The following is a 26,322-nucleotide window of genomic DNA, read 5'->3' as shown; positions in this document are numbered from 1 at the left end:
ATATCAGGCCTCCTGGGTTTTGGACTAAAAATGTTGTGGCAAGACCTGAAGCAAGCTTCATGCAGGGAGGTTTTTAGAAGCCAAAATTGCTCAATGGCAATGTGAGAGACCAATCAACAGTCTCTGCAAATATGTATTATTCTTACTTAAGGATGCACCAAGTTTTGCTGAATGTTAGTGTAGGCAGTTATTTTGCCGCAACTGGACGATTATAATGTGCTGTATCAACATGTTTCATCTAAGCTGCAAGGAGGTTACAGCTACTGCAGAACATGGCTGTTAAATGGATCTTTTGTAAGGGGACAGGGGCAGCGGTACACTTTTTTGTTTGGTGTTACCCAAGCTCTGCCCCCCAATCCTTCCATACCATCAGACATATCTCTCCTTCCCTCTCAACCCCCCACGGTGTCAAGCATTTCTCTCCTTCCCCCCTATCTTATCCAGCATCTCTCTCCCTCTCAACCCTTCATGGTCTACAGCATCTCCCTCTCTCTGCTATGGTCTACAGAACTTCTCTCCTTCCCTTCCCCCACCCCTGCCTGTAGTATCCAACATTCCACCCCCCTCCAGGGTCTCCAGCATCTCTCTCCTTCCCTATCGCTTCCTTCCCCATGGTCTCTAGCATCTCTCTTCTTCCCTTCTACTCCCCATCCGTGGTGTCTAGTATCCCACCCACTCCATGGCCTCCAGCATCTCTCCTTCCCTCCCTCTCAACCCCCATAGTCTCCAGCATCTTTCTACTCCCCTCCTCTTTTCAACGTATCCCTCCCTCCCCCTCCATGATGTCCAAATTCTACCCCTCCCCCATGGTCTCCAGCATCTCTCTTCCCTTCTTCTCTATCAGTGGTGTACAGCATTCCACCACCCTTCATAGCCTCACTCTCCTTCCCTCCCTTTCAATCCCCAGGCCTCCAGCATGTCTCCCCTCCCCATCCTCAGCACCTGTCTCCCTCTCCCCCCTCCTCTGCCATTGGTGTCCACTATTCAACTCCTCTGTGGTGTTCAACATTTCACCCCCCCCCCCCCCATTGTCCTCAGCATCTCTCTCCTTTCTCAACCCCTTATGGTCTTCAGCATCTCTCTCTTCCCCTCCCCTCTTCATCATCTCTCTCCTTCCCTTTGGCATTACTCTCCTCTTCTCCCCCTTCTGTCTGTGGTGTCTATCATTCAAACTTCCTCCCTCCCATCTTCAGCATTTCTCTTCTTCCCTGCTGTGTCTGTGAGGTATTTATTCTCTTATCACGCTCCATTGGGGGTGGGGGCAACTCTATAAGCTATCTTGGAGACACCACACAGCTGGGTCTCATGCAGGGCCTTCAGATGATCAAGACCTGCCAACTCCCAACCCCTCCGAACTTCCTGTTGTGGAAGGGACAGAAATTAGCCAGCCATGAGTATGTGCAGAAGCAAGGTAACAGAAGAAAGGCCTCATGGGGGAAAAAGGAAAGATAGCAAACGTTCCAGGGAATATGTAAGGGGAGATTCAATAGTGTTACCCCATATATGAGGCTTCTTCATTGCCCAATTCAGAAGTGCATTAGCTTCAAAATAGCTTGCTTGGTCTATAAGTCCTTATTTTGTCAGAACTCAGGGCAGAGTTGCTTCGGATCTCTACATTAGGGCATACTATCTGTTTCTCACAGACATTACAAAATTGGTTTTCCCTCTTTTAGAAATATTTGATTCAAATTTGTTTATGATTGCTCATTTTCCTTTCAGGGTGCCAGAGCTTGGAATGGGCTGCCACAGGAGATTATAAAGCATAATAAGAGTATAAACACTTACTCTTATTATGCTTCAGGGAAGTGCAGCGCTGAAAATGCAGCTATTTGAGTTGGATTGTAATGTTTAAGTGTAAATATAATTATACCAGAGACTGAGGAAATGACATCATCGGGGAACATGGCTGCTTAAGTGCTGAGCTCCCGATCACTTGCAACGTTTTTTTCTGCATTCCCCCGGATCACGGCGATCCTACCTTTGCCTGCCCTGCATGAGACATTCCTCGTGCGAGCGTTCTGGGGAGGTGATGCAGACTCGGCACGAGCAAGAAGCACATGGAGGAGCAGGTGGAGGAGGCCTTGGGTGATAAGGAGCTAATCGGAGATATGATCCCGACGCAAGACCAAGCATGTCCCAAAGAAGGAGTTTTCCCGGAGCTCCGTTCCTGGCTACAGGAGATCCGGTTGGACCTTAAGGCAGTCCGCTCTGATCTGGCCGCTCTGGGGGCTGACTTACGAGGTGAGATCAAAGAGTTGGGACGTCGGATTGACGAGCATTCAGAGGCAATGGGGTCTATGGATCGGCAGATCACGGATATCCGCACTGGTCAGCAACAAATGGCTGATAAACTAGAAGACCTAGAGAAGCTGAGCCGACACAACAATTCGCAGTTCCGCGGTCTCCCAGAGACCCCTACATATCAAGATAGTGAGTCGGTGGTCCAACAAGTGGTTAGCTCATTGCTTTCTACAACTGAGTTGCCTATGGCTCCGGACACTGTAATATTGGAGAGATCGCATCAAGCTCTGGGGCAGACAAGGAATAACCTTTCTAAAGATATTATTGCCTGTTTTCAAGATTTCAAGCTGAAAGAATGGGTCCTAAAGACAGCATGACAAGCTAATGATTTCAAATGGGACTCCTACTCTGTGGAGATCTATCAAGTATTGGCATCAGTCACTTTGAAGCGCTGGGCTGACCTGAAGCCTGTCACTGCCAGACTTCATGAAATGGGTATCCGATACAGGTGGAGACACCCCTTTGCGCTGGTTTTCTATAAAGATGGACAAATGCACCAGGTTAAATCAGTTTCAGAAGTGCGAGAGGTCCTCCCCGAGGGGGACCTGACGGCGACACCATCAAAACCTGGCGTGTCTCGGCCTGATTCCGCCTTGAGGTCCCACTCTAAGTGGCAGCAAGTGGGGCACAAGCATTTGCAGCGCCAGCAATCGGCTGGCCGCCTCACGAGGGTTGAACTGGATTATATATTAAGGTCGTTCCTATGCTGACATTGCTGGGCCCCCTCTTGGGGGCATTGTTTCGTGTATGAACGGTGCTGTTTTGGCTAATGGGCTGGTGGACCTGTTGGATGTTTGGGATTGTCGCTTTATGGTGCTGGGGGTTATACTGATGTTCCATAATGTTGCTAAGTGTTGCTGTGTGGGGGTTTGATATAGTGGGATGCTTAATTGGCTGTGGGTGTAAGGGTCACGTTCCTTCTCTTGAGCACCTTTTCTGATATGGACAGGGTATCATGGATAAGTGGGGGTTGGAGGGGAGATACTGCATCTAGTGAGAGGGAGGATTTCAATATGGTATGGGGGGAGGGGACCCGATCGGGTGGGGGGGGGGGGGGGACTGATTTGGTGGTTGAACGGTGATTGTGAGTGGAGAGAGAGGGGTGTGAATGGACGGGTTGTAGATGGCCAGAGTGGGGTGTATGACACTGTTAGGATGTCAGATATAAACTTAATGCTCCTGAATGTCAGGGGTCTGAATGTGCATATGAAGCGTCAGCTTCTATTGCGGGAACTGGTTCATTTGAAGGTGGACATTGCCCTGATTCAGGAGATGCATCTAAAGCCACAACACAAACATTTGTGTAGACATCGTAATTACCCACTTATGTATTTTGCATCTAATCATGCGGGGGGCAAGACAAAGGGGGTTCTGACAGCGTTTAATGATTCCATGCCTCGGCATATTGAAAAAACTATTCGATTTAAGGGGGTCATTTTTTATTATTAGTCTTCTTAGTGGGGACTCAAAAATATGCTATAGTGAATGTATATGGGCCTAAAGCAGATCATAGGGAATTTTTCCACCAATTGGATCAGTCATTACTGACACATAGATAACTCAACTCCAACAATACAATACGCTCAACAGAGCTGCTCACTGCTTCATGCATTTTTAGCTAGGTGGCAATTGATCTATGGCAGCATACTAATCCTGTAGAGAAAATACACATATTTCTCCTCAGTTCATCAATCTTACTCTTGTATTGATCTCTGGATAGGTGATGCTTCAATTCTTCCAAGTATTCAGGACCAGCGGCTAGTGCCCCGTACATGGTCGGATCCCAGTCCAGTCTATGCCTTTGTGCTTGGACCCGGTCGAATGTTACCCCGCACTGGCGCTTAGATAATGCCTTGCTCTCTGATGTGACTAAATGTTCAACAGCTTGAGGGGCTGATTAAAGAATATATCCAATTAAATGATAATGGGGAGGTCTCGTCTGTGGGGTTTTGGGAGGGGTTCAAAGCAGTCAAGCGAGGGCACCTTATTGCCTTAAAGGCCCACATGCGAAAAGAGAACCAACAGGCGGAGAATTCTTTGCGGAAACGTTTAGCTGGGGTGGAAAAACTTATAATAGCGCAACACTCACACTCTCCCCCGCAGCCTTTACTAGATCAAGCACATGAACTTCGTCAGGAGCTGCATGAGTTGCAATTGGCCGATATCTCGGAGCAGCTGCAGCGGGTCAGACGCATTTTGAATTTGGGAATAAGGCAAGTAGACTTTTGGCCCATAAGTTAAAAAAGCAGGCGAGTCTAGACCATATTTCACAAATGAGGGATGGCAATGGAGTCATAATCTCGGATCCAGGGGAGTTACAGCTGTTTCAGCAGTTCTATGCAAAACTTTACACTTCCAACATTGATCCCTCAGAGGATGATATATTTGCTTTTCTAGATCAGATATTTTTACCGAGGTTACCGGAAGGGGCCCAACATAGGATGTCTAGACCTATTGAACTAGTTGAGATTCTAGAAGTAATCAAGGCCTTGGCCCCCACCAAGTCTCCAGGGCCGGATGGCATCACGAATAAATTCTACAAGATTTTTGGCAGGCTTTTGGCCCCTCTCCTCTTGAGGGTGTTTAACTCACTACAGGAAGCACAGACACTTCCGGAGACTTGGAATTTTGCTCTTACTACAGTTTTACCTAAGCCGGGTAAAGATCCGCAACTCTGCAGCTCCTACAGGCTGATTTCGTTACTTGGGGTGGACTATAAAATCTTCACTAAGATACTGTCCTCTCGTCTACATTATCTTCCTATTCTAGTGCAGGAGGGCCAGGCAGAGTTTGTTCATGGGCATCAAACTTTTGACAACATTCGACAGGTGCTTCACCTTATCTACTGTGCTCATTCCTTGAAAGTTCCCATGTGTTTACTTTCATTAGACACCCGAGAAGGCATTCGATAGGGTGCATTGGCCCTTTTTGTTTGCAGTTGCAGAGAGAATGGAAATACTGGGCTGTTTCCTCCATTGGCTACATCGTTTATAGAAGGGACCCACTGCTGCTGTGCGAGTAAATAGTAGCCATACCTCTCAGTTTCCCTTATTCCGGGGAACAAGACAGGGCTGTGCTTTGTCCCCTTTCTTCTTTGCAATGGTGATCGAGCCAGCAAAGGTACTTGATGGCAGTGGGGGAGGGTCAAACGGGTTGGGGGTGGGGGTCAAAGGTGGAGGTGGCAGTGGTGGAGGGATCAAAAATGGGGGGGGGGGGGGGGGCTAAAATGTGCCCCCTCACCGTGGGCTCTGGACGCCCCTCCTGCCGAAGTCTGGCTACGTCCCTGGTGGAGACAACAAAGGACAGCTTGTTGTTTCAAAATCCTTAATGATCAAGCTTCACATGACTCCACAGGCCAAGTTTTGGCTATCAGGTGGGGCAGCGCTGTGCAAGAAGTTAAAATTATTTCACATTGCTTAGAGATCAGATCACAGTTGCTTTGACTTTTTGAAGGTGGAATGAACCTGCGCTGTATCTAACCATATAGCCCATAAGAAATTCATCAGACTACTGCTGCAGGCATTACAGCTGAAACGCAGTCTGAGTCGTCACTTGCTGATTGATCATTCAAGATTTTGAAGCAACAAGCTGTCATATTATCCAGTGTGTTTGCCAACCTCAATCTTCTCAGCATATACTCCAGTTTTATCAAGCTCCTCAAGTGCTGTGCTCTGAAAGAAAGCAGTTACTTTGCCAGGTAATTTGCAGGTATATTATGCAAGTACAAAAAACAAGCTGTATTTTCAATTAGAGACCCAATGTTATGGAATAAACTGCCTAAGCAGTTGAGGAATAGCACAAATTTGTCTATTTTCAAGGAAGTTAAAAACTCATCTATTCAATTAAGCATTTCTGTCTTGAAAGTGATTACATTTATCAACACTAGTATGCAACTAAGTTTGTATTATTTTATGATTTCAGTTTTATTGTAACCCACATAGGACTAGGCCAGTTAGAAACGTTTTAAATAATTATAAATACTTGCATGCCTAACACAGTGTTAAGCAGGTGCACACTCACAGCTTCCTTCCCTGCCTTATGTGCATGTGCTACTTGACAGAGCCACATATGGCTATTTAACACAAAACACTGCCTCCACAATACATCCTGAGAAATGAACATAGCCTCGTGAGCAACAGACTAGCAAAGTGTACCTACAAATGAAAGTTTCATTAAGTTATGTTTAATGTCTTCTCATGAGCCCAGTACTTTAATTTTGTTGTATTCTTTGAACAGGTATAATCAAGAGACCCAGTCGATAGAAAGCCAGTGTGCCTGCTGTTTGCCTGATGAACAGACCAAAGTTGTGAGGGAGGTGACGCTGAAATGTACCAACAATCAAACTGTTACTCAGACAGTTGTCACATTTACTGCGTGCCACTGTAATAGCACAATATGTGCTAGGAAATGAGGACAGGACGCCCAGCCCGTTGCTTCTGTTGATGGTTAACTTATACATAACTGCAGCCAGCCTTTTGAAAACACAATTTGTTGGCTGTAAAGGGCTAGATGCAGTCAGGATAATATGGAGGTCATTATATTTAGAAGCAGTAAACCAGGTTGGAAGCCAATCAAACTGTTATAAAGCTCATGTTACGTATAGTATGAGGCCCTAGTACACCTCAGATATCCTTTAGGAGAATCATAACTTCAATGAGAGCTGTAACCAGAGTTTCTTGTTTAAAAACGGTTGCAAAAAGATGAAATAGATGCAGAAACAAGATACTCCACGCAGCAACGTTATTAATCCATTTATCTTTGAAAGAGGATTGTATCATTTTGGCTTTAAAGAAAAAAAAAATACATTCAATATGTTTTACCTCACCAATTTGGCTGGACACCTAGAAATAACTATTTACTGTAAATACAAGATTGTTTGATACTTTTTCTGGTTGTAAGTAGGCTGTTCTATTTGTTGGAGAAAGTAAGGTAAGCTCAGAAACACTGTGCTGAAGAACAGAGCTGCTGGCACCATTATCTTCAGTCTGAAACTCAAGAGATTGTAGCCACTAAAAGGGAAAAGGTTGTGACTTTTTTTTCACTTCTGTATTTCTCCTTTAAATAAACTGATCTTGCATTTTATGAATGAGTGGGTTTGCATCTCTGCTTTGACATTAGCTCATTCAGCCTTAGGGTTCAACGACTCTTCATCCCCAAATTTTCAAACTGAAAAAAACCTGAACACAGATGAAAGGTTGAGGGCATTTGGCAAAGCTTCAAGCAGGTTAGAGATATAACACAAAGGAAACATAGCGGCAGAGAAGACGACTGGAAACCAGAGTGGACAAGTATGGCTGTTTTTGTGTCTTCAGAGAAAGCAGCAGCAAGACAAACAAATCAACATGCAGGTTTTTCTTTGTTTCTTACTCACATTCCAATAAAAGCTCTTTTCCACCCAATATTCAAAAGCATTGAACCGGCTAGGATCAGCCCCATGCCAGTTAAATGCGCCATAAGCAGCTATCCAGCAATATTCAGCGGGGACAATCGGCTCACTCCTCCCTCCACCTCGGGCTGAACATTGCCGGTTAGCAGCTAGCGAATAACCCGTTTTATCAGGCGATAGAACCGGCTATCGGCCTATTTTTGGGCACAGTTTAGTTGTCAAATACGGCCGCTTGAAAACATGGGATAGCTTTGACGGGTTTCAAGAAAACCGGCTAAGTCTAAATAACTACTCAGCTGCTTATATTGAAACCTGCTAAAAATATTCAATGACAGTCAGTAGAAATGGCCCGGCCTTGAATATCCAGCATCACCGCAGACTGCAGGAATCAGCCAGGCTAACTCCCGCAGTTTGAATCGAGGTCCCCTTTGTGATTTCCAATAAAAGCGTTGTAATTTTAAAACCAAGGATAAAAGCTAAATTACTAAAACCACCACATCTCACTGAAGAGCAACCTGTGTGTGGGTGGGGACACACATTTGTCTGATCAGTAATCATGTGCCCACAGAATATGATGGTGATGTCAGGAATGAAAGAGGTTCTACTATAACAGCACAGAGTTCAGCATGGCGTAGGTGAACTGGTCCTTGTAAAAGGTGGCATTATTGCTGGCAACCGTTCCTTTTATTGAAGATCAAAACTAAGATGCAGAAAGGATTTAAATGTTCCTGAAAGCTCATACCACATTTTTCTATTATTGAAAATTTAGGTATACACAGCACTGTTGAAACGCAAACAATACAAAGCAGAGAAGGTAGGGTTAGGATCAGTGCAGATTCCAACAAGTTCTAAGACCATACAAAGATTATGAAGGTTAACCTTTCAAAAGGTACTTTCCCAAGCTTCCCTACCTTCTGCATATACTATTTTGCCCTGCAGGAACACTGGGCTTTGACCAAACTTCTCCCCTGGCAACATCAGCAACTTGGGAGTGCTGAAGGGGGAGGGGGCATTCTGAAATACCAAAAACATTTCTCATGGCAACGTAGTTTGCTTTTGTGTAAGAGTCGAAAAGAAATGATACCACAATTATGCTACTACTGAAGGACAACTATGACAATAGGGCTGTTATATAGTTACTCTGATAGTTAAAAAGTGCATTTAAATAATTTTGCAGGAAAGAAGGGATTAATTAAAAAAAAACTAAGGGGGTAAATTCTATAAATTGGCACCCTAATGCCATGTGCTTAGCACCAACTCTCTAACAGCATCTTTGTGCCAAAATTCCATTATAGAATACTAGCAAAATGTCAGCATTAGTGCGCCCATGTTTAGACAGACCCTGTTATGCAAAGTCTATGGCAGACATGACATACGTAAGTTATTGTATTGTATAAACTACACCTGTATTTGGGTAACATGCACATACTCTGCACAGCTGTACGATCTCCTTGCAGATAGGCACTATGGTGCTATCCTATAGAATAAGGCCTAATACACAAAGGCCCCATTTGTCAATGGTTGCAGCTCTAGGCACCAGTTAATAGAATTGCCCAGTTCTATAAACTATGTTTTTGAACCATTCACAACACACTACTTGAAGAATCTAGCTTTGGTAGGTAAGGCAGAAAACAAATCACCAGAAAGGAAGGCTTAAGGAGTTTCAGAATCAGACAAAGGATATCTGTTTCTCCATCCCCACATTGTCTAGGTAACAATCAGTTAAGTGCAATGTTGTGCTCCTGCGTTTCACTAATTTTAAAATATTATGGAAGGGGCAGGGCAGTCCCAGGACAAAATGATGCCCAGGCCAAGCATTCCTGTTCTTGGGCCACCCTCCCTTGCATGCTCTGAGGCTCAGCATGAGGCCTGGGAAGTCACTCTGCTTGCCCATCCATTGTGACAGCACTTAGAGGACAAGTAGAAAGCACTCTCTCAAGCACAGATCCTGAGTTTTCCTTTAACATAAGATTGCTGTACACAGTGGTGCATACTGCTATGGGCTGGGCTCAATGCATTGTTGCTGAAAGCCAGAAGGCTCAAAAACTCTAACTACAGAACCAGTCTAGCCAATGCAGTTCTAATCTGTTATAGAATACTAGTCCATTATCTCATCTTTTACAGGAATGTAACAACATTTTTCATCTATACAGATGATATTCTTCTGCTTTATCTAGGTGTCCCCTCTTACTCCTGATCTGTCATCCATTGTTGTGCCTGCATTCTCTCGCCCACTGGCTTGCCCACTACAGACAGGTACTTAGCCCATCAAAAATCACTGCCTGCTGGATCACAGGTTCTCTGCAGACCCCATCTGTGCCTCTTCATCTGTTAACATGTTCATATTTCTCGTTACTTCATTTTGTTAACTTGGGGTTATATTTGATTCAGGGCTTACTTTTGAACACCATGTTGCTCCGGTTATTAAGAAGGGCTTTTACTGGATCCGGCGACTCTGCTCCATTAGCCAATTTTTGGATTTCTCTCCTCCTTACTCTTTATCAATGCTTTTGTCATATCTCAAATAGATTATTTTATCACAATTGTTTGTGGAATTTCATCCTATGTTTTTCATTGTCTTCAAACACTCCACAACTCTGCTGCAAGATTTTTATGTAATGCTCTCCATCTTCACTGGTTACCTGCTCATTACAGATGCAGGTTTAAGATGCTCTGTCTCACACGTAAGACTCTCCACTTTGGCTCCTCACCTTACCTTTCCTGTTACAATCCCTTATACAGTGGGGGAAATAAGTATTTGATCCCTTGCTGATTTTGTAAGTTTGCCCACTGACAAAGACATGAGCAGCCCATAATTGAAGGGTAGGTTATTGGTAACAGTGAGAGATAGCACATCACAAATTAAATCCGGAAAATCACATTGTGGAAAGTATATGAATTTATTTGCATTCTGCAGAGGGAAATAAGTATTTGATCCCTCTGGCAAACAAGACCTAATACTTGGTGGCAAAACCCTTGTTGGCAAGCACAGCGGTCAGACGTCTTCTGTAGTTGATGATGAGGTTTGCACACATGTCAGGAGGAATTTTGGTCCACTCCTCTTTGCAGATCATCTCTAAATCATTAAGAGTTCTGGGCTGTCGCTTGGCAACTCGCAGCTTCAGCTCCCTCCATAAGTTTTCAATGGGATTAAGGTCTGGTGACTGGCTAGGCCACTCCATGACCCTAATGTGCTTCTTCCTGAGCCACTCCTTTGTTGCCTTGGCTGTATGTTTTGGGTCATTGTCGTGCTGGAAGACCCAGCCACGACCCATTTTTAAGGCCCTGGCGGAGGGAAGGAGGTTGTCACTCAGAATTGTACGGTACATGGCCCCATCCATTCTCCCATTGATGCGGTGAAGTAGTCCTGTGCCCTTAGCAGAGAAACACCCCCAAAACATAACATTTCCACCTCCATGCTTGACAGTGGGGACGGTGTTCTTGGGTCATAGGCAGCATTTCTCTTCCTCCAAACACGGCGAGTTGAGTTCATGCCAAAGAGCTCAATTTTTGTCTCATCTGACCACAGCACCTTCTCCCAATCACTCTCGGCATCATCCAGGTGTTCACTGGCAAACTTCAGACGGGCCGTCACATGTGCCTTCCGGAGCAGGGGGACCTTGCGGGCACTGCAGGATTGCAATCCGTTATGTCGTAATGTGTTACCAATGGTTTTCGTGGTGACAGTGGTCCCAGCTGCCTTGAGATCATTGACAAGTTCCCCCCTTGTAGTTGTAGGCTGATTTCTAACCTTCCTCATGATCAAGGATACCCCACGAGGTGAGATTTTGCGTGGAGCCCCAGATCTTTGTCGATTGACAGTCATTTTGTACTTCTTCCATTTTCTTACTATGGCACCAACAGTTGTCTCCTTCTCGCCCAGCGTCTTACTGATGGTTTTGTAGCCCATTCCAGCCTTGTGCAGGTGTATGATCTTGTCCCTGACATCCTTAGACAGCTCCTTGCTCTTGGCCATTTTGTAGAGGTTAGAGTCTGATTGATTCACTGAGTCTGTGGACAGGTGTCTTTCATACAGGTGACCATTGCCGACAGCTGTCTGTCATGCAGGTAACGAGTTGATTTGGAGCATCTACCTGGTCTGTAGGGGCCAGATCTCTTACTGGTTGGTGGGGGATCAAATACTTATTTCCCTCTGCAGAATGCAAATAAATTCATATACTTTCCACAATGTGATTTTCCGGATTTAATTTGTGATGTGCTATCTCTCACTGTTACCAATAACCTACCCTTCAATTATGGGCTGCTCATGTCTTTGTCAGTGGGCAAACTTACAAAATCAGCAAGGGATCAAATACTTATTTCCCCCACTGTACACCCTTGGCTGGTACTTCCCAACCCAACATCTACGCACTACAAATCTACTTGTAATTCTGCTCATTTTTTTTCCCTATCTCCCTTCTCAGAGTTACCCTTTCATATAAATTTCTTTAAAGCTCACTACTTTGAATTGACTTTTGGAGTTCAATATCTTCTTAAAACTCCCTCCTCGTGCATTCCAGTAGACCTGCTCTATTCTGGTACTCTCAACAAGAAATAAAGGATACAGATGATTCTTTGTAATGTTTTGTGTTTATTTTAATGTCCGTATGATTGGTCTATTTCTTTCCTATTTGTTATGGTGTTCTTTCTAAAATTTTATGATTGTTTTATTGTAAGCCATTATGATCTATGTTCAGCAATGATGGGATATCAAGAGTTTTAATAAACAGTGACCCACCTGGAATTATTACGTAAATAACCGAGCCAAGTTGGGAAAGGGATACCCACTGGTTAGACGTGGTAAAACTCAGGTGGATACAAATAAAGGCTCATAGTACCAGATTACAGCCCTGGTTCTGACTAAGCTGAAATAATAAAAGAAGTAGTGAGAAACACATACGTGGAAGATCAATTATGCAATCCACCTTCATTCCCTTATATACAGGAACAGCAGAATGCCTTTTTGGTTAGGGGTGCCCAAACCACCTCAAACCCCTCCCTACCATCCCATAGTGTCAAGTTTGTCTCTTTCCCTCCCTTTCAACTGCACTCAATAGTCTCGAGCATCTCTGTCCTTCCTTCCCTCCCTTTCAGCCCAATCCCCATTAGTCTGTAGCATTTTTCTCTTTCCCTACCTCGCTTCCCCCCCCCCCCATGGCATTCAGCATCTATCTTCTTCTCTGTCCCACCACTTCTGCCAGGATTTATTCCGTTACCTCACTCCCCTGGGGTAGCAACTATATCAACTGCATATGAAGCATTGTGTGATCAGACAGCGTGGGGCCTTAATCATGTGTGCACAGGAAACTGTCTGTTTCAGAGGAGACAGAAGTCGGTCAGCCTTGAGCATGTGCAAATGCTGAAGGCCCTGCAATGGCTGGCCACACAATGCCCCTTATACAGCTGACAGAATTGCCACATTAGAGAGTGAGGTAAGAGAAAAGTTGTCATGCGAGAAGCAGGGAAGAAACATTTTGGGGTGCCATGGTACCTATGCCTACACTGGAGATTAGAAGCATGGCCCTACAACACATGGGTCAATGGGACAGGGAGTATCTTGTTTTTCAATGTGAAGCCCAAGGTCCAGCACTTTAAAACATTCCCCAGCCTGTCCTACAGAGAGAGGTGCTGTGCCAAGAGGCAGCAGAGCAAGCAAGATACCCACCCTGAGCACAAATGTTATTAAGGTGCCAACCCCCTTCCAATGTGACTGAGGCCAAAAATGCTGCAGCCTTTAAAGGGCAAGGGTTGGGTAGCCCAAAAATGTGTATTTTGTTTCCCATAGCAGCTGCAGCATTTTTCATTCTGTGTTGTTTAATCTACCTTAATTTTTACTTCGGGGGGGGGGGGGGGGGGGGGGGGGGAAGACAATGTTATTAGAAAAGTGCACACTTAATACTCACAACAGAAGATCACCAATGCCTGCATGTGCCTAATATTCTGACTGCCACTGCTCACCCAGTGAACAAAGTGGAGATTCACCTGTCTCCTAAATATAGTCCTATTGAACAGTTTGAAATTAGGAGCTAACGGACAGAACAGGTACTTGAAATCCACTTCTCCACAATCTACAGAGGCTGGTCATTCAAAGCACTAATTTCACCTAAATACAATGTAACTACTTTTAATATAGTCTGTCTCCTGGCATGGGACATGATAGTACCGTTTCCTCCACTGAAGTTTTTCTCTGTATTCAAGACCTGCATGTAACTGCTGGCAGGGGTTGGGGAAGAGCATTAACCGTCACCATTACTAGATCCTCCCCTTTTCTCCTGTTCCGTTCCTGGGACTAGTACAGCATTGCTCTGACTTGAAGGACTTCCAGCCTCCTCTGAAAGCAACAGTGCTTGTAAGCGGTACTTCATATGAAGTGTTGGAAAGATATTTTTCCAAAGTTCAAATGCTTTTTACATTGCAGACATTCTGAAACGCATTGATCTTCCAGGGCATGAAAGCACCTCCAAACATCTATTCTTTCCCTTGAATCCCTTATCCCTGTATATCTGGCCACTCGTGGCTAGTGTCAGAAGATACTGGTGCATTAGTACTAGCATAAACATATGGCCACCCGTTGCATCTGCAGCTGTAGGAGTCTCCTCCTCATCAGACACCAGACTGCCAATAAGCTGCTCAGCTAGAGATCACCAGAATATTTGTGATCATTCTTGCATATCTTCATCATCTGATTCAAAGATTTTCTCTAACCCAGACTACATATGAAAAGAAGAGAGCATTGTACTGCTTTTGACAGCTGCTGTTTTTGTACTCCTATACAATTGCATCTCTATTTGATAACATATGCTTACTTAAGCATAGGTCACTAATACTAGTGGTACTACAGTGGCACCTAGTATAAGTATAGCTTTCCTTACCTCATTCTCTTTTATCTGCACATTTCCTCCCTCTTGAAAAGGACATGATTAATGTGTTAATGTTCAATAAACTGTGTGCCTATCCATTCATAATCCTGAAGCCTGTACTACAACTGTGCCTGCTGCTTTCTATATCTGGCCCAGCCTGCCCCTCAGACACACATCACTGAGCATTAGCACTGGCACTGACTCAGACTAAAAGGACAGACAAGTCACACAGCGTTCTGTGCCTGCCTGTTGTGCACAGGAGTTTGTCACTACATGGAAAGGTCGCTGCTCAGAAGCAAACGTGGGCACTAGAGGCCATTAGTGCTGGACTAGCACCTGCATTAACTAGCGCAGAATGATAAACTCTAGCGCAGGAAACAAGCGAACCAAACACCAGCACAAATAGCACACTAATGTAGTCAAACGATGTTGATGAGGTCATTTTCTATTCCCTCCTAATGCTCAGAGAACAGTGCAAAAAAAAAAAAAAAACACAACCCAAAGCCACCCTTACAGCAGGCATTAGGGTGTTTGGAGAGGATGTCTCACCATTCTCTCTAAAATCTGCTGGTTTTTATCAATTTAGAAACAGAAGGAAGCCCGTGTAAGCCCCTAAATGCTGACAGTACAAGACAAATGTGTGGAAGTTGTATCAAACCCAAAACTGAAAGCACGCATTGGCTCTCGTTTCCTGTGCTTAAACTTATGCTTGCCAGGTGAAAAAAAATTTGAAAAGCTTATATTTAAAGGAGCAGAGGAACAGCACCAATGTAAGCATCACTTCTGGGTTTGCCTGGACACATACATAAAAGAGATTTGCTTACCACAAACTTATGCGCATGCGCCATGCATATTTCTCCCAATTAACTTCCCAGTGCTAACAGAGAGCATATAATTTGCATGGTAATAGTGTTGAGCATTGGGAAGTTATTTTGCTGGGCTGTTCTGTCTAGCACCGGAGTTTTGAGCATCAGAGCCTGAAAGAAAAAAACAGCTCCAGTACATCTCTCCTTTCCTTTCAACTTGCACGCCCACTAAGTGTACTACTTATAATCTGCCTGCCCCTCCGTAGTACTGGGGTGATGTATGCTATTGGGTAAGGCAGGGCATTGCCTCACACAGAACTTGAGCAAATGCCAACCACCTACCATGATGTTATTAAATCAGAAACATTACTAATATCAAAATGCATCAGCTGTGGCAAGAGATAACCTATCTACTATCATCAATCTACTTCTTCACCGCGCTGGATCATCAGAACACTCCAGAGCTACAGATCTCCAACAACTGTGGAATGTCAAGTTCAAGCATTGCCTGTGACAGACAGACAAACACCTGCTGTTACTTTCATCTTCAAAAAGGAAGAGACATCACCTACTCAGGTTGTATAAGTCAAGAGCTGTAATTACTATCCTATTGTGGCACAAACAGGTGGCATTTTGCTACAGTGTGTTTATTCTAATTGATACCTTACAGGTGTTCTGCATAGGGGCTACTCCACATTCACATACTGCATCAGAACCTGAGCCCTGCATGGCTGTACCAGCTTTGCAGTCCATGAATTGATTTCAGGACTGCCTTGCTTCCTTAGAAACTGATCTTACTAGAGCTGTACCACTGAGCATTTAGAGGAATTCCAGTGTAAATATGAGCTTACAGTTTTAAGACCCCCCCCCCCCCCCCCCCCAAGTACATTCTTTTCCTTTTATATCCAGAAGACTATTAAAGGATAAAAAATTATTTCCTTTGGGTTCATGTGGGCAGGACTAATAGTAACACAGAAACAAAGAAAATCATAGCAAGTAAAGGCCATATGGCTACATCCATCAATTGAGCAAACATGGCTTTTTGGACATCAGATAACATGTTGAAAATGCCACTTTGGTAACAATACGAATCGGAGCAATTCTCTGGATTTACCATTAAAATATTTACCTGTGATGACCACTCATAACATTGTTACTAATAATGATGTGGTATACTCTATGGAAAGAGCTTGCCAAGATATGGGAGTCATATCCTCAAGTTACAAGGAATACTATTATAAGAACAGCCATACTGTGCCAGACCAATGGTCCATCCAGCCCAGAATCCTGATTCCAGCAGTGGCCAATCCAGGTCACAAGTACCTAGCAGAAATACAATTAGTATCACCATTCCATCCTACCAATCCCAGAGCAAGCAGTGGCTTCCCCCATGTCCACCTCAATAGCAGGCTATGGACTTTTCCCAAACATTTTTCAAACCCGAATACACTAACTGCCATTACCACATGCTCTGGCAATGAGCTCCAGAGCTTAACTATTCATTGAGGGAAAAAAATATTTCCTCCTGTTTTAAAACTATTTCCATGCAATTTCATTGAGTGTCCCCTGGTCTTTGTACTTTTTGAATGACAGAAAAACAGATTCACCTCCACCCGTTCCGCTCCACTCAAGATTTTTTAGACTTCAACCATATTTACCCTCAACTGCCTTTTTTCCCAGAACAGATTTCACAGCCATCAGCATCCCAGTCCTTCCCAGAGATATACTACACTATGATGAACATCGTTTGCTGACACTTGGAATAAAAAAATTAAAGCCACTGGCTGGATTCTGACAGGGTAATAATAATAAAAAAAGTAAATCTCAAATTAAGGGAAAAGAAAAAGTTCTCGCTTCAGAGAAAAAAATACCTATCAGAGACCATAGGCCTACCTTACAGAAAACCCCATCTAGTGAACTAAAAGAAAATTGTGCTGCTGCCCGAGCCCGGCCTGGCTCCCACCCGACAGTGCACCTGCCAGTTGCATCCATCTCAGCGTTTGCCGCAGCCGGTATCATCTCAGGAGCCATTCTTCTTCTCTGCTTCTAAAACGGACATGTTTACGTCTTTCTTTGCCTGCCATTTTCTCTCACTAATATTCTTCTCTTCTTCCATTTCTCCTTCAGAAAGCAGCTACATTCCCATCCTACACACTTCATGCAGACTACCGAGCTGTCCTTCCAGTCTACGTGTCAAACCAGCCAAAGAACGTCAACTTCTACGCATTTCCCAATTACAGTCCCTGTCGCCTTCCTCTCGTTCTGTCCTAGTGGGTTATGCAAATGCCAGATCCGTAGTCAAAAAAGCCTCAATTTTTACTGATTGTATCACGCTAGAAAACCTCAACCTGGTCTTCATTACAGAAACTTGGGTCCAATACCAAACTGATCCCATCTTGCTTGATTTATGCCCCTTGGGTTATAAGCTTGTCCATTGGTCACATCCTGGGAGGAGAGGTGGAGGAGGCATAGCACTTATTTATCGCTCCACCTTTATCATAGAACCCATTGCTGATTCCATTATGCCGCAACTCGAAATCGTCTCAGTGAGAATCCTTAATAAAACCTTATTTGGTCACCTGACTTGTATCCTACTATACCGGCCGCCCAGCAACTGGAGTGAAGCACAACCTATTTTTGCTGATTTCATTTCCAATACATGCTTGTCCTGTCCCAACGTACTTGTCCTGGGAGACATCAATCTGCACCTTGAAAACTATTCCTCAGCACACACGCGTGACTGCTTAGACTTCCTCAGCTCTTGGGACTTTACCTACTGGAATACTCAGGCTACCCACTCAAAAGGACACACATTAGATCTCCTCTCCCTCAAATCGGCTAATCACAATAGATTGTGCATTACCAAAGTCCTGTGGTCAGCTGTCCCTTGGTCTGATCACTTTAAGCTCAACTGCTCAATTTTGTGGCAGATAAAAGGTCCACAGCGCACACATTCCCTAACGTCATACACGACAAGAAGGTATGTCGACCCAGCGGCATTTTGGCAGTCCATTTATGAGTCAGACTGGCCTGACCCGGTGGACTCGGATAGCTTCTTCCTCAATTGGGATAACTGATGCAGAAGTATCTTAGACGCCATAGCGCCACTCAAGGTGTGTTCAACAAAAAGGAAAGTAGCTGCCCCGTGGTTTAATGATGACCTTAGAACGCTCAAAACCAACAACAGAAGACTTGAAAGGGCCTGGAGACAGCACCAGGACACTCAACATTTCACTGCATGTAGGCAGTCTCACAGAAAGTACAATTATGCAATTAGGCAGGCAAAAAAACACTACTTCAAAATCAAGATAGGACCGGATTTCAATGATGCCAAAAAGCTCTACTTCTTTGTAAACAAACTAATGGATACCACTGTGCTTACCACAACAGGAGAAGGCATACCTCCAGCTGCAGATTTAGCCAAATTTTTTCAAGACAAACTCATCAAATTACAGAGCTCCCTCCCGCTGAACAATTCCAGCATTAGTGATTTTATTAGTGGCTTGGACCCGGGGCCTGACGAGCAACCAGCAGACCGTTTGTTCTCAAGCTTTTCACCTCTTTCTGTAGATTCCGTCAAGCTGGAGCTTCGCAGATTTGTCAGGAAGTACTGCAGGCTGGATTGGAGTGGAGGAGTGGCCTAATGGTTAGGGTGGTGGACTCTGGTCCTGGGGAACTGAGTTCGATTCCCACTTCAGGCACAGGCAGCTCCTTGTGACTCTGGGCAAGTCACTTAACCCTCTATTGCCCCATGTAAGCCGCATTGAGCCTGCCATGAGTGGGAAAGCGCGGGGTACAAATGTAACTAAAAAATAAAAAAAAAATGTGTGCCCCAATTATTTACTCCAATGTGCCCCTGCCTGTTTTCTAGATGACTTGACGCTACATCTCAACTATATGCTTGGTAATGGCAAGTTCCCTGTAAGCTATGGTAATATCCTACTTACCCCAGTACCCAAAGATGCCAAGAAAAAGAGTAGTGATCTGTCCATCTGTAGCATCTATTCCCCTTTTCATGAAACTTATGGAGAGCTTGGTGAATAAACAACTTAGTGAGCACTTGGACAAGTTTAATATTCTGCATACATCGCAGTCGGGATTTCGACCGCTCCACAGTACTGAGACCGTGCTTGTCACTCTCCTATCCAACTTTAAGAGGGAAATAGCTGTAGGGAAGAGTATTTTGCTCTTACAGTTCGACATGTCTAGTGCCTTCGACATGGTGCACCATGGCATCCTGCTGCAGCTCCTAGATTACTTTGGTGCCAGTGGAAACGTACTAGCCTGGCTGAGAGGCTTTCTTACATCAAGAACTTACCAAGTAAATGCCAAGTGTAACTTATCATCTCATTGGAAAGCAGACTGTGGAGTGCCACAGGGTTCCCCACTATCACCAACTCTCTTCAACATGATATTGATTCCTTTGGTAGCGGCTCTTTCCAAACTGGGACTTAACCCATTTATCTATGCTGATATCACCACTATCTTCATCCCTTTTGAGAAAGACCTAAATGAAATAACCAGTAAGATTCGGCAAGGCTTTAACACCATGCTCAACTGGGCCAACTCATTTCGATTCAAATTCAACGCAGAGAAAACACATTGTTTGATTCTCTCCTCTCCCTATAACAAACTCAGGCCTCCTACATTAATTACTCCTGAGCTCGTCCTGCCAATTTCGGAGTCCCTAAAAATCTTGGGAGTCATAGTTGATAGATCTTTGACATTGGAGCAGCATGTGAACTCTACAGTCAAGCAAATGTTCTTCTCCCTTTGGAAGCTTAAGCGTATCCAGCCTTATTTCCCTAGAGAAGTATTCCGCAGCCTAGTCCAGTCTCTAGTTATAAGCTGTCTCGATTACTGCAACAGTATCTATGGGGGATGCACAAGCATGCTCCTAAAAAAACAGCAAACTGCTGAGAACACAGCAGCTCGACTCATCTTCGGTAAATCGAGATTTGAAAGTTTGAGACTGCTGCGTGAGAGGTTGCACTGGCTTCCTGTGAAGGACCGCATCGTTTTCAAGATCTGCACATTGGTGCAGAAAATCATCTATGGAGAAGCCCCTGCTTATATGGACACTCTCATTAACCTGCCGCCCAGGAACTCCCGCAAGTCAGCTCGTTTGTACCTCAATCTCCACTACCCTGCTTTTAGTGGCCTCAAATATAAGACCGTCTATGCTTCCCTCTGTTTCTTACCTCAGCACTCAATTGTGGAACGGGCTGCCTCAAGTGGTCAAATTCACTCCTGATCACCTGACCTTCAAGAAGCGACTCAAGACCTTCCTTTTTAGTAGAGCATACGCCGTGAGCCCGCCTGGCGCCACATCCTTCTGAACCATCTGAACCACGGCTATCATAGCGTCAAATTGTCACCTTCTCCTCTCTCCCTTTCCCTCCTCAGTTATTTCTCTTTCCCTCTTACGACATTGAATACTGTATTTTGAATTATTGTTTGCTTAATAGACTATTGTACTCCACATTGAGCCTGCCCGTGGGTGGGAATATTGTGGGATATAAATGCCATAAATAAATAAAATATACATTTTTGGTTAAAGACACAAAGTGAAAAAATAGCACGAATGCTGATGAAGCCATACTCTTTACATATGAAAGAGTGGCTAAGGGGTCAGACCAGGGTGGGAAACCATGCACATTTACAGTAAAGACCATGTATCAGAAAGCTTCAGAACATGGTTTTCCACTCCACATCACAGAGCCTCATACTAAACTCAAGTGACTGGTAAAGCAGCTGGTCTTCAGAGAAGTCTTTTCTTGTGATTTTCAGTATTTATAACAATGGAATAAAGTAAATCTAATCAAGGAAGTAGTCTCTCATTTGAAAGACACTGTACAGGAACTCTAGCTGTGCTTACTAAATAGGGCCAGCTACAAATGTCTTCCACTTGCACTCACTAGACAAATATCCATAAAGTCAGCAGAAAGCAATAACAGAACACCTTCTTATGCCGTCTTAATGGTTAAGAAAAAGGCATACTTAGTAAAAGCCACAAAGGCAAAAATGTATCCTAACTCAGCAAAAACATTAAAAATTAAAACTCCAATATTCAATCTCCCCCTCTCATTCATCATTTTAAGTATCTTTCTGAGGTAACATGTTGTAAACATATAATCTAGTGCTTGATCAATCTATGATGTGTGGGTCACATGCTCATTACACCATTCACAATCACTTATCACACACATACTTGACAGCTTTCCATATAACAATGTATATTCTTCTACCCCTTCCTCTAACCTCCCAAAAAAAGTCTGTAAAGAACGTCAGTCCACTAAGCAGTACAGCAGGACTACTTATTCACAATAGTTACTTGTTACTGCCATTAGTATTTCTCAGTAATACCTATGAGTACCATGGCAGGTCTGACGACTGCAGAAGTGGATCATGTTACTGAGGCAAGTAATATATTGAGACAGCAAGAATGGGGAAAACGTGCATTTTAGAAAACAATATCAGCTATATTTTGGCTTTAAGCATATTGAATGACATTTTTCTGAGTTATACTTGAACAGATACAAAGCTGTTGGGAGAAGTGGCACAGGCACAGTGGCAGTAATGCCACATGGAGGACCTTGGTTTGACTCCTGTACAGTATAAATTGAAAGGAATAAATTGTTGGTAAAGGTCTTATTATACAATGATTCATCTTGATATAACTTTAAAGAAAAACATGACAATTTCTTTAGTAAGGACAGGTAACTTGACTGCACTGCACATGGTTAAAACTGACAATCCCCACTCATGTTCTTTTAAATTCAAGATAGGAAAACTGGATACCCCCTATGTAAGGTAAGAGATAGAGAGAGAGGGATGGATGTGAACACTACATATTCCCACCTCCTTATACAAGGCATGTTTATTTTCAGTAGGAATAACAAAGACACCAAAAATGGAGATAAAGGGATGGATGGAAATACACACAAAAATAAAGAGACTGACTTCTGCTTTTTCTTGTAATTAAAATTGTTCTGAGAGCAGATTGCATAATCTCTCAGATACATTTTCTTTACTTGCCCGTAGTGTGAGTCGATACATCTGAAAGAGAACAAACATTAACAAGACAAGAAATTGTATGGTCTGCAATTAAAACTACAAGCAATAACGTGATTAAATAAGACATTTGATGGCAGCACTACCCAAATCCTGGAACATGTTCAATGTCTGTCTCTAGGTTCTAGCCTTCCACTGGATGAAGCTTTGTTTATGAACCTCAAGTACCCCTAAGTTTACTCATTTACTAATGTTAGATAATTCAATTATTGGCTAACATTAGTAAATGAGTTTTGCTGTACTAGATAATAAGGAGCAGCTGCTTTCAAATACCACCACATACCATTTTAATAAAAAGACAAGAGATGGAAAAATGTTAAGATAAATTGATTCATTCTTTGGTTGTTACAATTGCCAATAAAATGCAAAGTAAATAGATAATATGGCAGTGGTTTCCAAACCTGTCCTAGGGGAACCCCCAGCCTGTCAGGTTTTCAGGCTATCCACAATGAATATTCATGACTGCTTGGCATGCAGTTGAAGTGCAGGTAACTTTTTCATGAATATTCATTGAGGATATCCTGAAAACCTGATTGGCAGGCAGATTTGGGAGACACTGTAATAAGGGAATGTGTACAAAAAAAAAATCAAAAGAAAAAGATGGGTGGCAACATTACTTGGAAGTAGAAGTGTTTCCAGGATGTCAGCTGTATGCATTCTGAATATTGGCAGCAAACCAGCAGATCGATAATAAAAAGGATTCAATTTTATTCACCACATACACGCTGAAACAGATAAAGACTACCAATACACAGGAATGAGTTATTAACCAATAGGTGACACAATTGGATCAAACCTGGTTTTTAATACAGGCCCAGACGCAGCCCTTGAGAGGGTGAAACATGGCTGTGTCGGGCGTTTTATTTTTCATCTGTTTCAGCGTATGTGGTGAATAAAAAAATTGGATCCCTTTTACTATCAGTCTGCTGGTTTGCTGCCTTTACTGAAGGTACCGAGATTAAGCCATAAGTTTCAAGCAATTCAACTTTCTAAGAGTCTCCACAATCTTCCAACTATTGCTTTTCTCTTAATTTCCTTGGGATAGCACTATAGTTCACCTGTAAAAGATGTTTCCTGTAGACAGAAGGATTGATCAGGCACATGAGAAGGTGACATCACGCATCACCAGGATGGAACAGCTTACCCAGAGCTCAGAACAAAGGGCAAAATTCTAAGCAGAATGGTCCTTTTGCCACAGAGTGTTCTCAGCTCATTCTATTGTTTAAGAATGCAGTTCTCAGGAAGGTGGGAGAGACTGTGAACATGAATGATCCTTCTGTCTACAGAAAATATCTGTTACAGGTGAGAAAAAAATACACTGTCAACAAACAGGATTGAGTTCAGGATGCTCCTGGAAAACAGTACATAGAGATAAGCATCCCTGAAATCTGTATGCACAATTTTCCAGGAGTATCGCCCCCCCCCCCCCAAAAAAAAACCCAAAACAAAAAAACAGTGTAAGAGTTGCAAAATCAGACTAGCTAGCACAGCTCAATCAATGCACTACACTGTGGACTTGTCCAAATAGCAGCATGAGGTGAAGGACCCGGTTGATACTTTACAAACAGTATACAGTAAAGCAGATCTTAAGAGATCCCTGTTATAATGGCCCTTATCTGATGAAATTTTTACTGGTTACAGAAGCACCAATTTGTTCTAAACATAAGTGGATGCAGGATGCTAGACAATTTGCTAAAGTTCATTTGGTGATGGGAATGCAATTTTGAGGTTTTAAAAGATTAATAGGTGTATATATTCTAATAGATTCAGTTCTTTGGAGGTAGTAAGTCGAAGCCCATTTTATAGTCCAGGATCCAGAGAGCTTTGCTTTGTAGGAAATACTATTGTTTGAGGAACCACTATGTAATGATGAAAACTGATTCATATGCAACAAACCCAGCTACAAGGAGTACTTTTCCAGATGATATGCTTCATGTGTACCCTTTCCTTTTATAAAATGGAGTTTTCTTTTTTTCTACTTGTTTTATTCTGTTATTGTACACTGCTCAGAAATGTTCGCCAAATTGAGCTGTATATATTAAGGTACCAAAGGATAAGCAGCTTCCACAATTGTAGCTTGATATGAATAAGCCTTTAATAAGCTTAAAAATGATTTGGACATTGGGAAATCAAAAGCATATCAACTGGAGTTTAATAGGATGACTGGGTCAAGATATGTACTCCGATGCAGGAGGTTCAAGGTCCCTGATAATAGTGATAAGCAGCGCAAGATGGTTGCAAGTGGATAGTGAATAAGATCATAGCTATTTGTGAAACACTAGATGGAAAACCTTTACCACTTCAAAGTGTAGGAGTGCTATGGGAATCATGTTGCTTGGTCTGTTGAAACTTGTGCTTATTGGGATAGAGGATAAGAACAAAACAGCAGGGGATACGACATCCATTGCCTTCCAATCTCAGATGAAAATAATGAAGAATATATCTTTGCATTTTTGTTGCTAATGAAGGTCTATTTGAGGAGCTTCTAAAACCTAAAAGCATTCTGTAGAGTTTTCTGATCCAGGAACCATTTGTTTTGTTGAAGAACTTGTGTTTTGTGAGCATCAAGGCATGTAGGCGTAAAGGTTCTCCAGGGTAGAAAGGAGCAGAAAGTGCCATGATTGGAAGCAAAGTATAGAACAGTGGATCTTAAGGATTTCACCTACTTGTGCCCTTGTTTAGCAGAACATGGTGCACTTAAGATGGCAGAGGCAGGGAAGCCACAGTGGTGACAAGCAGCAGTAGAAATGACAGTGGAGAAGGAAGCTCCAAGGGTCCAAAATGTTACATAAGCACTTAAGAATAGCCACACTGGGCCAGACCAGTGGTCCATCTAGCCCAGTATCCTGCTTCTCTGTGAACCTGGAAGACATACTGAGAAATTGACAAATTCAAAAACCAGTAAATCACTTGGACTGGATGGCATGCATCCTAGGGTACTGAAAGAACTCAAACATGATGATAGGGCCCACCTTAGAGTCAAGAAAAAAAGATCTAGGTGTCATTGTAGACAATACACTGAAATCTTCTGCCCGGTGTGTGTTGGCAGCCAAAAAAGCAAACAGATGCTAGGAATTATTAGGAAAGGGATACAAAAATAAGACCAAGATTATTATAATGCCTCTATTGGTCCATGGTGTGACCTCACCTTGAGTATTGTGTTCAATCCTGGTCACCATATAAACAAACAAAACAAAAAAAGATTAGAAAAGGCTCAAAGAAGAGCGGACCAAAATGATAAAAGGGATGAAACATAGTAGATGACGGTAGAAAAAGACCTGCACGGTCCATCCATCTGCCCAACAAGATAACTCATATGTGCTACTTTTTGTGTATACCTTACCTTGATTTGTATGTCTTTTTCAGGGCACAGACCGTATAAGTCTACCCAGCACTAGCCCCGCCTCCCAACCACCAGCCCCTTGATTTGTATCTGTCATTTTCAGGGCACAGACCATATAAGACTGCCCAGCACTAGCCCCGCCTCCCAACCACCAGCCCCTTGATTTGTATCTGTCTTTTTCAGGGCACAGACCGTATAAGTCTGCCCAGCACTAACCCCGCCTCCCAACCACCAGCCCCGCCTCTGCCATCCAATCTCTGCTAAGCTCCTGAGGATCCCTATGAAGAAAGGCTAAAGCGGTTAGGGCCCTTCAGTTTGGAAAAGAGCTGAGGGGGGATATGATTAAGGTCTATAAAATCAAGTGGTGTAGAACAGATAGAAGTGAATTAATTTTTCACTCTTTCAAAGAGTACAAAGACCAGGGGACACTATGAAATTACATGGAGTACTTTTAAAACAAATAGGAGGAAATATTTTCACTCAATAGTTAAGTTCTGGAACTCACTGCTAGAGAATGTGGTAACAGTGGTTTGCGTATCTGGGTTTACAAAA

General features: G+C 43.2%; 2 protein-coding genes across 2 annotated transcripts in view; one reads left to right on the top strand and one right to left on the bottom strand.

The window, feature by feature from the left end:
* Positions 1-7,383, top strand: part of LOC115469675 (mucin-2-like) — a 193,110-nt gene extending 185,727 nt beyond the window's left edge. Inside the window, exon 37 of the mRNA XM_030202463.1 lies at positions 6,538-7,383. Coding sequence (XP_030058323.1) covers positions 6,538-6,712 — 175 coding nt within the window. The 3' untranslated portion in view covers positions 6,713-7,383. The remainder of the gene's footprint in view (positions 1-6,537) is intronic.
* A 14,824-nt stretch (positions 7,384-22,207) lies between these two features.
* Positions 22,208-26,322, bottom strand: part of AP2A2 (adaptor related protein complex 2 subunit alpha 2) — a 279,757-nt gene continuing 275,642 nt past the window's right edge. Inside the window, 1 exon segment of the mRNA XM_030201248.1 lies at positions 22,208-22,412. Coding sequence (XP_030057108.1) covers positions 22,335-22,412 — 78 coding nt within the window. The 3' untranslated portion in view covers positions 22,208-22,334.

This window comes from Microcaecilia unicolor, chromosome 4, assembly GCF_901765095.1.
Source record: "Microcaecilia unicolor chromosome 4, aMicUni1.1, whole genome shotgun sequence".
Taxonomy (NCBI): domain Eukaryota; kingdom Metazoa; phylum Chordata; class Amphibia; order Gymnophiona; family Siphonopidae; genus Microcaecilia; species Microcaecilia unicolor.
This window is presented reverse-complemented; position numbering and strand designations above follow the sequence as displayed.